The sequence below is a fragment of the Elgaria multicarinata genome, chromosome 4 (assembly GCF_023053635.1).
Source record: "Elgaria multicarinata webbii isolate HBS135686 ecotype San Diego chromosome 4, rElgMul1.1.pri, whole genome shotgun sequence".
NCBI classification, from domain to species: domain Eukaryota; kingdom Metazoa; phylum Chordata; class Lepidosauria; order Squamata; family Anguidae; genus Elgaria; species Elgaria multicarinata.
In genome coordinates this window covers 120,247,798-120,260,247 of record NC_086174.1, presented here as the reverse complement: position 1 = coordinate 120,260,247, position 12,450 = coordinate 120,247,798, and the positions used below count along the sequence as shown (strand labels likewise).

At 40.4% G+C, this 12,450-nt stretch overlaps 1 protein-coding gene across 1 annotated transcript in view; it reads right to left on the bottom strand.

Moving 5' to 3' along the window:
* The window catches only part of CSMD1 (CUB and Sushi multiple domains 1), a 1,175,554-nt gene that overhangs the window by 163,125 nt on the left and 999,979 nt on the right, over positions 1-12,450 (bottom strand). Inside the window, exons 32-35 of the mRNA XM_063125095.1 lie at positions 11,506-11,619; positions 9,645-9,740; positions 5,243-5,446; positions 1,258-1,382 (exon numbers count right to left, since the gene is read on the bottom strand). Of these exons, the coding sequence (XP_062981165.1) occupies positions 1,258-1,382; positions 5,243-5,446; positions 9,645-9,740; positions 11,506-11,619 (539 nt within the window). The remainder of the gene's footprint in view (positions 1-1,257; positions 1,383-5,242; positions 5,447-9,644; positions 9,741-11,505; positions 11,620-12,450) is intronic.

Below are 12,450 nucleotides of genomic sequence, written 5' to 3'. Positions count from 1 at the left end.
TTGGAAAAGTTGCACAAAAATGCAAAATTAAAAGAGGAATACAGATTCATTTGCGTTAAAAAAAAAAAAGTCTGCACAGAACAGACTTGGTGTTGGGAAAAGGAAACTGTCCCTGGAAATGGACCGAGCAAATCTGCCCATCAATGGTCAGGAGGATTTCCTGAACTGTGCCAGCAGCTCAGAAGCCACACTTCCATGTGGCTTTAAAAGTAAGCATTTTTGCACTGAAGTATCATTAGTATCACAGGACTTGGATAAAAAGCAGAGAAATGCTTTTATTTTCATGTGATTTGCTTAGGTGTTCAGCAAAACATTCTCCCTCATCAAACATGCAAATTCCAATATGAAAATGAAAACTCGGTAAAATTCAGCTCAGCTCTAATGCAGTGTTAGATATGAAATGCAGCTTCTTCTAATGAGCTACTCTGAAATCAATGGTTTTTAATTAATTCATATTGCCGTGATGAGAATTTAAAACAATATTTAGCTGGGTGGAATTTTCTGATATATGAAATTATATATATCACACTGACATATTCTTCACTTTTTTCATTTTAGCAAGAGATATTGAAAAGGGACCTCTTTAAAAAGTATATGATTGTGGAAGAAACTGTTTAAAAGGTGTATTTAATATTTAACCCCTCAGATAGCTCAACAGTAGATTAAAGGAAATTAGTTTTAGCTGTTTCTGCTTATATACATCAACTCCATCTGAACATCAGCATATTTTCCTCTGATACTTTAAACAGAGACGACAGTTAAGAAAAAACAAAGATCTATTAACATTTCATGGCTCCATTCCATTTCCACCAATATTTAGGCACCCTTCGTGTTCATTTAATGGGAATGCATTGAGCTGGACTGGTTGGTTATTTCTTTAGCTACCAGTGAATGGTGCTATTGCTTTACTTAATTATGCTTAAAGAAATGCTTTGGTTAACACATCATCAATCTTGATTCCCAAACAGGTTCTTTTAACTAGAGTTCCTTTAACTAAAATACTATATCGTAAATGGGCCAGACAGGAGTCGTTTGGCTTCTGTGTGTCAGTTGTGGGGGAGAAGGGAAGGTGTGTTTCCTGGTCCAACAGCCACTGAAACTCTGGAAATGAATCTGTCCAAGAGAACATGAAAACAAAAGCAACCAGGTTACTTTCTTCAGATTTGGTTAGGGTTGGGGGGAAAATAATCGATTATCTATTAGTTTCTACTACTGTGAAGTAGCTAATATTCCATTGTTGTCGAAATATGGACTTGCCTGAATACCTGATCCCTCAGTCACTATGATTTTCCACACACAATTCAAGCTGTTACCATAAGGTTCAGGATAGCCTGGAGACAATATAGTACCTCTCCGTTCAGTGAAATTCCGACTGCATGGTACTGAAAGAAAATGGAATTAGAGATAATGACAAAGCCATGCCCAATGAACATCTAAGTTACATTTCAAACCAAAATAGCATCTGATTTCTATCATTCTGATAATCAGTCTATAGAGCAAAACAACAACAAAGCGCTCAAGGTAGCCTGTAAATACAGAAACATAAATATATTCAATTACATTTTCTCTGATCAAAATGCCAAACCACAATGACATTTTAAATTCAGATGGCTTCTAGCATGTCTTCCTTTGTCTCATTCCAGCTAGACTTCTTCTAAAAGTGAAGCAGTGACTTAAGAGTAGAAAAATGCACTGCAGAAGAACTGAAAATGGCGAGGAGAGGGGGACGGGAAAACAGCCACAGAGCCTGAGGAGTAGGGATCTGACAGGAAGAAAATTGTGTTTGGACTTGAAGACAGAGAAAAAGAGAATGAGCCATGGTGGCTAGATGAGCCCTAAGCACTCCCGCAGCTACATTTGCAAAGATAGGGTGGGCCATACTTGCTCGCCAGATCTGCCCATGGTAAATGATTACAGTCATCATAAATCTATTATGAAGTGGAGAGAGGATTGGCGTTTCCTAAAAGTCTTTTATCCCCCGTGGCCGGCATGGCATGAGGGGGAGAAACAGTAGTTGTAGTGGGGAGGAGGGGAATAAAGGCCTCACGTGTTGCACACATGGGCCACGTGAGGCAGGGGCGGGGCCAAACCTATTGAAGCTGGCCCTGCCCCTTTCTCAGCCTCTCTGCCTTTTCAGCTCCCACCCTCCCTCCCTCTTCTAGTATGGGACTTAGCCAGATGGTGACCACTCTGGCACCTTTTAGGTGATTGGCATAGCCAGAGCTCCTGCTCCTTGCAAGCTTCACAGCTCGCGTGTCTGGATATGGAATGCCTTTGGAGATCCTCCTGCCACATCTATTCAGGGTTTTATGACTCTGCATGGGGTGACGTGGGGCCGTCTCCCCACACTCTCGAAGTGTTGTATAAGAAAGGGTCCAGATTACCTGACTCCTGGCTTAAGAGAGTGGCTCACTCTTAAACCAGACAAGGAGCCTGAGATTAGGACATATTGATTCCCACACTTTTCACATGCAGTTCCAGGGAGGGGTTAAATCTCTTTTGTTGTTAAATAAAGAGGCCCTAGTTTATCCCAAGCTCTGGTGTCTGTCTTTATTCCGTACTTCCTTCTACACTCGCAACACACACACACACACACACACACACACACACACATATATATATATATATATTAGGCATGTGCTCCGCTCCGATTAGGAGCGGAGAAGCAGTAGCGGATTGGCCTGCTCCGCCTTACCCAGAGGCGGAGTAGAAGCGGACCGCGGACCCCTAGAAGCAAGGTGAAGAGAAGCGGCCATTTTTCGGAGCTCCTAGTTCAGGCGGAGCGCTCCGATCACCATCTTGAAACATTTCGCCCATAGGATTGCATTGCGGAAAACAATCGGGGATAACTGGGTTGATTTTTAAGCTATCGTTCTGAAAATTCATGTGCACAGAGAGTCGTGGATGGGTGTCATTTTGAGACTACTCTCACCTCTCTGTGTCGTGCGGGTCGCGTGCTAGAATTTTTTAAAAATTGGGTCAACAAACGGACAGCGCGGCTCAAACGGCGGTTTTCGCCCATAGGATTGCATTGAGGAAAACAATCGGGGATAACTGGGTTGATTTTTAAGCTATCGTTCTGAAAATTCTTGTGCACAGAGAGTCGTGGATGGGGATCATTTTGAGACTACTCTCACCTCTCTGCGTGGTGCGGGTCGCACGCTAGAAATTTTTAAAAAATCGGCGGGAAAAATACCTTTTTCAAAGGGCTGAGGGGCAGAGTCAGCTCCCGGTTATGATCACATGATCCCAAAGTTAGAGGAGGGCATAGGCAAAACGGGTAACTTGGGATTCTGGGAAACTTCTCTTTCTTAATCTGAACAGACTTTTCCCAGTGTTTTTTAACACAGTAGCCCCACCAAATGCACAAACACAACCTGAAATCATATACTAAGCCAAGAATAAGAGATAGAAACACAGCACTGCTACCCACCCTAACTTTGGGGAACAACTGAAAAGATGTGGTGCAAGGGGATGAGCTCCCCTAGGGCATCTCATCGTGGACGTGCCCCCACTCTCTCCTGCACTGGAAGGCCATCAGAGCCTTCCAAAGAGAGTAAAACGGTGGAGCAATGCCTATCATGAGTCGAAGTGAGCGTTTACTTCTTAGTGGTGGAGCGATGCCTATTATGAGTTGAAGTGAGCGTTTACTTCTTAGTGAAGCAATGGCTTTCTTGAGCTGAACTGGCAGCTGCTTCTCTCTCCCCTGGGCACGTCCCCCTATTGCTGGTAAAAGACAGATATAGCCTTTTTTAAAAAGTTCTTCTTGCTGTTTATTCAGCAACACTGCTGCTTTTAATTCCACCCCTCCTTCATTTATTTATTTGTTTATTTATTCCATTTTATATGCATTACTGGCTTATCCTTGGCTCACTTCCTTATGCCCCCAGAAATGCCAGCTGCATGCCTGCCTGCCTTCCCTCCCTCCTCCCCTGCCCACCTCGCAGGGATGTTGTGTGTGTGTGGCTTTGACTCAGGGGAGAAGTCCTTCCTGCGCTCACTTGGAGTTTTGGAAGTTCCAAATTTTGCAGGTTTAAGCCCCGCCAAAAAACAGGGGATGATGGGACTGCCTTGAGTCTCGGCGTGCGTATGTATCCCTGGATAAGCTTTCATGGTGGTGAGTTTGAGGTTTTTTTTGAACGTGCAAAATTGACGGAGCTATGGAAAGGGGTGTTGGATTTTCATAAATTCCCCAAAAATCAGGGGATGAAGGGATTGCCTTGAAACTTGGCATGCGTGTGGACACATGGATAAGCTGTCCTGGTGGCGAGTTTGAGGTTTCTAACGTGCAAATTGACGGAGCTATGGAAAGGGGTGTGAATGGGATGCCCGATTTTCAAAAATTCCCCAAAAATCAGGGGATGATGGGATTGCCTTGAAACTTGGCGTCCATGGGGACACATGGATAAGCTATCATGGTGCAGAGTTTGAGGTTTCTAACGTGCAAATTGACGGAGCTATCGAAAGGGGTGTGAATAGGGTGCCCGATTTTCAAAAATTCCCCAAAAATCAGGGGATGATGGGATTGCTTTGAAACTTGGCGTGCGTGTGTATACCCCCATGAGGTGTCATGGTGTCAAACGTGAGGTCTTATGGTCTTTTCTCTCTCTCTCTCTCTCTCTCTCTCTCTCTCTCTCTCTCCAAAGACACACTGTCCCTATCAGTATTATGAATAATTGCAGTGCACAAGTCTAGGGAGAAGAAGAAAAATACTTAAATACACAAGAATCCAAAATGCTAAACACAATTCCATGGGAGTGTCCCGCACAGAATGTATTAAGTCAACTGCATCAATTGGACAAAGCTATTCTGTGTTGTATTATATGAAAATACTAGGAATGTTACACAAGAACAGCAATTTCCAAATTGTATCCATTATAAAGCTCCTATAAAGGATGTTTCAGGAAGAGCTCAATTAGTTAACATAAGGTTGATTTCCAAGAGGTTCATGTTATACACCCTATTATATTTATGATTTTAGAGGCAGTCACGTTGATCATAAATATTCAGCAACCCATGCATCAGCCTTGTTAATCTAATAGTTATTATATGAAATGCTATAGTGCCTACCAACCAGCTGGTACTCAATTACTTTTGAAATGATAAATTGCTCTTTTAAATTGGACATGGCCAGTATTAATCAATGGAGAGAGAATTTAAGTGTTTAATACTACTTGATGAAACAAGCAGTGTTCTTAAATGCTGATGTAGAAACAGATGACCTAAATACAATAAGCCTTACCCACACAGCTTGGCACTGTGTCGTTCCACTGGGCTAAAGCATTGGGCACCGACCGGCAGCGGATAGCTTTGGAGCCTTGCAGAAGATAGCCAGGGCTACACTCAAAGCGAACGACAGAACCTGCTGAAAATTCAGAGCCAATCCTTCTGCCATATCTTGGCTCTGGGACGGAACTGCATTGTGTATCGCTTGTTCGTGGAACAGCTGTATGAACAGGGGGAGAGAAATGTAATCTGAGAAATACCTCCAACACATCACAAAGAATTTACCTTTAGGTAGAATTTGCTACACTCAGAGGTTCTGTATAGCAATGTAAACTTAAATGTATTTCTTTCTTTCTTTCTTTCTTTCTTTTTTTTTGGCTTAAAGCTTCATACTGATCAGGGTTGAATTGCTCAAATAATTTTTTTCCCACAGCAGTCACACCAAAAATCAGTCAAGCTACTCTTTAAGAAACTGGTTTGACGACTAAACCTTAAACAGACAAGTATGACGGACTAAGTCCACAAGCATAATTTCCCTTGGTCTAATGCAGTCTGACTGATTTGATTAGGAATAGCTTGCAGTAAGAATATTCTCAATTGCAGCCAAAATATATTATGTAGCTGAAAAAAGATAAGTCACTGGATTTTTAAAAATGGACATTCGACTTCAGCTTATGCAGGCAGGGCTGCATACTACACAGCAAACAGTGTACTACTTAGTAGCAGAGTATGGGCGCGTGGCAAGGCTGACAGTAGAGGCCAGAAAGGTGGTGTGGGTCTCAGAAGGGCCCACTTTCACATCTGCTCATGAGGCCAAACACCCACTGAGGCACATCATGCCCAAACCAGAGAGCCAGTGTGGTGTAGTGGCTAAAGCGTTGGACTGGGAGTCTGGAGATCCGGGTTCTAGTCCCCACTCAGCCATGAAGCTCACTGGGTGACTTTGGGTCAGTTATGGACTCTCAGTCCATCCTACCTCTCAGGGTTGTTGTTGTGAGGACAAAATGGAGAGGAGGAGGATTATGTATACCACCTTAGGTTCCCTGGAGGAAAAAAGGTGGGATATAAATGTAATAAATAAATAAATAAAATAAAATAAACCAGGTAGCAGCAGAGGCTACATCCAACATCACCATCCCACTGGGGCATGTGCCAACATGAGAAAATAAGAGAAGGAGGAGATATCCTGGTTGTGCTTTTTATACTGTATTTTGCATTTGTGCTTTTAACCTGTTGGTGTTTTGCCTGTTTGCATTCTCTTCCCCTCCTTGTTGTTTTATTATGATTTTATTAGAATGTAAGCCTATGCGGCAGGGTCTTGCTATTTACTGTTTTACTCTGTACAGCACCATGTACATTGATGGTTCTATATAAATAAATAAATAATAATAATAATAATAATAATAATAATAATAATGTTTTAATTTTTGTAAACCGCCCAGAGAGCTTTGGCTATTGGGCGGTATAAAAATGTAATAAATAAATAAATAAATAAAATATCAAGTAGGATACTCACCAAACAACCTAACCTGCATTTCCCTCCCCATCATCACTTTAAGTATGTTATAGCTAGCCCTGGAGCCCATCATGGTCTTGATGGACAAATCTATTCTTTTTGGTTTCTCCTATATCCAAATTAATTGAATCTCAAGTTCTTTTTGTCCTGAATATCGGGGATCTTACAAATTCTGGAAAATTCTTATCAAGATCAAACTGAAATGAAATTCTCACCCATCCATAGTCTTGTGCAGCACAGGATGTTTCCAAGTGCTATAGCAAGTAAGCAAGCACCTTGTAATTATGGAAATGAATCCTTTAAAAACACAATTGTACTGAAAATGTGAGGATATTTAACTTTAACATCACAAAATGCCAAGTGAGTGTGCGTATGTGTACATGTGTGTGGTTGCAGTCTTTCATAGCACAGCTACTACTAATTTTCATGCCTTTTGTGAAGTATAAAATATAAAGAAATGCAGTCATCAGAAAAGGGAAGGCAGATCATATGAGACAAGAAAAAATATGTAGTTCAGAAATTGGCATTGAAAAATCCCATTATATCAAAATCCAAAGGTAGAAATCTCATCTTGTACTAGTTTTGATCAGAATATACAATCATATTAGTTATTGTCCTCCTTCCCCTCACCCTAATCCTTAGCCTAATTCTAAGCTATAATATTGACAAGCCAGTCTTCTTAGATGGTATCAGAAACAAAATGCATTTTCTGTAGTCATTATTCTTCATCTGTGAGTGCTATGAAACAAAATAAAAACCAGCCTAGTGGAAAAGTGAACAAGGAATAGGGTCAATCTGGAATACTACTAGGTGATAAATAAAATGATTGACTTTCCAGGCCAGATTAGAGTTTTCATTCAGGAATGTGGATGCTGCTCTCAAAGGTATTTTAACTTTAACAGGCAGTCCTGGGAAATATGTTCCTGTATTTCACAAGAAGATTGAAAATCCCCAAATTGTGGAAGCTTATTTATTAAATCTAATTAAATGCCACAAACCACACGCCCTGGCTAAATCTTTTAACGACTAGGGATCGTACTACATTCATCTTCCAAAAATGGAAACTTGAATAGCTGCAAGGTTCTCCAGAGATAAATAAAGCAGGCTTACTTATTCAATTCATTTTGAGATGCTGAGAACAGCATTCCCTATTTCTCAAATTCAATCCTTTCTGGCTACTAGACAAAATAATCTGATATCCTAATGTTAGCGACTGAAAAACAAACAAAAACAAACCCAACACTCTCACCCTCCCCAACCTAGCAAACAATTATACACTAACCGAATAATTTGTTATATGATAAAGAAATGCTTCTCCTCTGCTAACCTGGAACTATATTCTATACGGAATTGAAGAAAACATAGGGTAGTAACCAATGGTTGAACTTGTGGAAGGATCTCCTCTCCTCACAGAAGAACTGAGCACAACTCCCACTCAATGAACTGGAGCACTTTCTATTCAAAAACATTGGTGTTGCCCATAAACTCAATAAAAATGACTGGGCAATTTGGAAAGTAGAAGTGAGAGCATTTTCAAAGAGCATTCTCTGCTCAGGATGGAAGGAAGCAACCACCTCACAATCAGAGCAGGGACACCTTTTGAAAATGCCCATGCAATTCTTGGCTCAAAATAAAAAAAATTGAAAAAGAATATGTTTAGAAATGCATATTTTAAGAGGAAGTATGTTCAAAAATGCAGATTTAAAAAAAAATGAAACAAGAGATTAATGAGTGAACAAATGCAAAAGTGACACAGGCTGAAAAATAGATTGATTTGTCCTTCACTACAAAGGTGAGCTTATGCCTAGGGATGGACAAATCTGTCCATTTCACTTTCTCCCACATTCAAAGTTGTTTCTCTTCTTAAAATGAAGAACTTCACAAACTTTGGAAAATTCTTATCTCCACCATCAGACCACCACCCACATTCAATAGGCATAGCTATTCCCAGTATGGAGTGGACCAGGAAGTACATGCCTTCCAGATTCTTCTCAAGTTCTTTTTGTCCTAAATATGGAGAACTTCGCAGATTTTGTTAATTCTTATCAAAACTGAAATGAAATTCTCATCCATCCCTACTTAAGCCCATTTATTTCAGTGGATTTATGTGTGCCAAACACAGTGTTGGATTATGGCCGGCTTTTTAAATTTTCATTAAATGAAAAGAAAATGTTCATCTTCAGTACACAGATGACACAGCAACTTGACAATTTAGAGAAATGGCTTTCAAACTTCAATTGCAATCTCACTATTTGCTATGTCCCTTTCAATATATGCTTTAATGACATTTCATGTTCGAAAAATAGCTAGTAACATTTAATTCTGGTGTATTTCTTTTGTCTTTAGCCAATTCTGATAGCCAAATGCACTGGATATTATGAGAGCCCTCTGAGTACATGAGAGTAGATTCAAAATGTGCAAAATCTAGGCCTCTTTGTTTTTGCTTTCTTGTTTCTGAGACTTTAGGATACATTATTCATTGGCCTTAGAAGGCTACTGACCAATCTTTTATAAGAATCAAGGGAAGTGAAAAGCACTTACCTATGCATGTACGGGTTCCACATATCGTGCTGTCTGAATGAAAGGGCTTTTAACAATGTGTCAGTTCCCTTGCATTTAGTGTTTGCATACCAGAACTTTATTTGGGATTATTAATCACTGGTATCATAGCATGTGAATACTGCACATATGGAGTTTAGTGCGTGGCTAAGTGTTTTTCACACATGCCACATCACATCTATAGCAGCCCTATCTCTGTGATCACAAAGGAAAGAAATATAACTTTTTAGGGAAAAGATAATTGCTAAGATTTTATCTGGTACTATAATTATATTTGCTGTCAACAAGCCCATGCATAGTCCACAAAACTCAGGGAAGTAAAAGGTATATTTAAAAAAAGTACCTTGGTAGACAAAATGGAATCCCCTGGCAGAAGCTCCACTCTTGGCACTAAACCTCAAGAGAATCTGATTGGATGTGGCTAAAGGCAAGGTCTCTCCTATATGTTTTTAAAAAAAGAAATCATGAACAATATAAATATAAATACCAACCTCCTTTTTTATACACACAGGCATAAAACAATGGAATCTAGTATTTAGACAAGATTAGCCTTTTTAATGTATTTTTATTGGTAGTACTCTGAAAAAAAATATTACAATAAAAGACATTATAGCCATGTTGAAATTATGTATCTTTTTCCAGGAATAATTTCAGCATATTGGAAAACATTTATTTCAGCACTTCTTTCAAAAAACATGCACCCATTTATTTACATTGCTAGCCTTTTCAATTGACTTCATTGGGTTATTTGCACTGTTATAACTGGGATCTTCAAGAAAAAGTTCCTGTTTCCTGCTTCAGTCAGTCAGCCATGCTTCTTCCAAAATATTCTATTCCATTTCCTCCCCCAGTGGCCAGTCAGCATTATGCAGCCATTGAGTATACTCAGTCTTCATTGGGCTGTTTTGTGGGTGACCCCTCATTCCCCGACAAGTTTTTTTCTGTAGAGTTTTCATATTTCTGCAAACCTGGTGTCTGTCTACCAGCAGAACTAACACTGTTAGTAGAACAGACTTCCCGTCCCCTATGCAGGTCCTTACAGGCAGCTAAAATCCGATTCAAAGGGTTGAGGGACTGCTCGTGTGACACTGAAATGTCAACCCTTGGGTTTCCACTAAACCTGCTGATACAGTCTTCTTCTAGATGAAACAAGCTGTTTTGGCTACATAAGGACCAGGATCCACCTCTGAACATTGGAAACAGAGGCAATCATCACACAAAGAATTCTGATTAGGAATGCACTGTAATCCAACGTTGTGTGGGATACGGCACATGTTTAATGCAAGAAGCTCTGCCCTCACTCTCAAGTGAGCTAATTGGCTATATAGTTGTAATGTCTCTGAGTTTACTATATAATTTCACATTGGCTAGGATCACACATCTTAATAAAAGGAATGAAAGAGAAGCAGTAATTACAGAAATTGCAACACTGGCAAGGAGAAACAATGACACTTAACATGAATGAAGAAGGTAATATTTGCACAAAGGGCATGGCTAGATGGGGCGATATCCCATGGATCGCCCTGGGATCATCCCTGTGTATCCACATGACACACAGGGGATCCCAGGGGCAGGGAGGTCCTCTGGGATATCGCCCTACCCTTCTATCCCGACTTTTCCCACGGTCCCAGGTTGATCCCATGAATGTGGGATGTGTGGCTAGGCATCCCGTTTTTGACTTGGCTCCTCATGAGTTACTGCAAGGAGCTCCGTGCTCCGTGCTCCCATGCTCATCGGGAGTGGGGTGGGGAGAGCGGGACTATTGTTTTTATTTTTTAAAAAACCCTTACCTTTGTGCAGGAACGCTCCTTCCCTCTTTTTGATAAAAAAAGTAAACAAAATGGTGGGCGAGACGTCCTCCTGGGCTGTCGTGTGCCACGTGTAAACAGAGGGCGACGATCCCGGAGGTAGGTCCGGGATTGTCCCCTCTGGCCCTCTACATCCATAGGTGTAGACATGCCCAAGGTGTTTTTTTAGGGGGGAGGCAGGATATACACTTCTGCCATTCTGAAATCACTACTTTTAGCTCAAAAATGAGAACTGGAGAATATATGGTGTAGTCATTAAATCATTCAGTAAGATATTCAGCATACATGCATACAGTTGCATAGTTCTGCTTTACAGATCCAGGAGTATACGCTCATTAAAGCCAAGTTTTCTACACTGAGGCAGATTACTTTTATTTTCTATAGAATATTATTTACCTGAGTGAGATCCAGAAAGTGAACTCAGAAGTCTAGCCTGTGGATGTTCTCCATCAAATAATTCCACTACATCATTTAGAGCTGTTTGGAAATAGGCAAACTGCCCAAAGACAACTGTAAAACGTAATAAAAGAAGAAAATATGTATTCAATATAAAACAAGTTAAATTAACTTAAGTTTCCTGAGTTCATTAGGGGTAAAAATATTTTGTTTTGTTTTGTTTTATGCCTTATCTATTGAGGTTAACTATAGTGACCTTTGGTTTCTTGTTAGCACATTATTGACGCTGATTGTGACAGCCAACAATTCACAACCTACTATGCATTGACATTTCTAGAACATTGTTAGTAAGACACTCTTCTAGAAATGTTATAGTGCACAGAAGATTACTGACATGATGATTTGCATTCTGGAAGCTGTAGAGATAATGGAAATGCAATCTCCATAACTGAAATAAGATCAACTGTGATGAATATGATTATTTCAGTGCAAAGACGTTGCAGGTTCTATGACATCAGTTTTCTTAGCTGAGTTCTTACAGGAAGTCAGAAGAATTCCGGAAAGGTACAAAAACACTTGCAGGAATGGTATTTCAAACGATATTTTACCTGAAGACTGGCTCTCATATCAGACCTGCCTTGCTCTGTGCCTGGAGTTCTGGTTTGACTTTAATTTGAAGGAAGGGGAGAAGCGGCATAGTGGCATACCTTAAAATGCTCAAAGCCCTTGTTGAGGATAGAGGATGACATGGGGTATATGTAATACAGTCTTCCCAAGGCAAATATGAGGGCTTTGTTCCAGCGGGCAGATCTAAGCATAGCAGGGCTCTGCAGATTAGATCACTTTAATGGCAACACTTCTCTTGTCAGAAGCAGCACACATCTAAGGAGTCTAGCAGAGGCAGCACTGACTTCTAGGCAACAAGACTATGAGTTTCGAATGTGA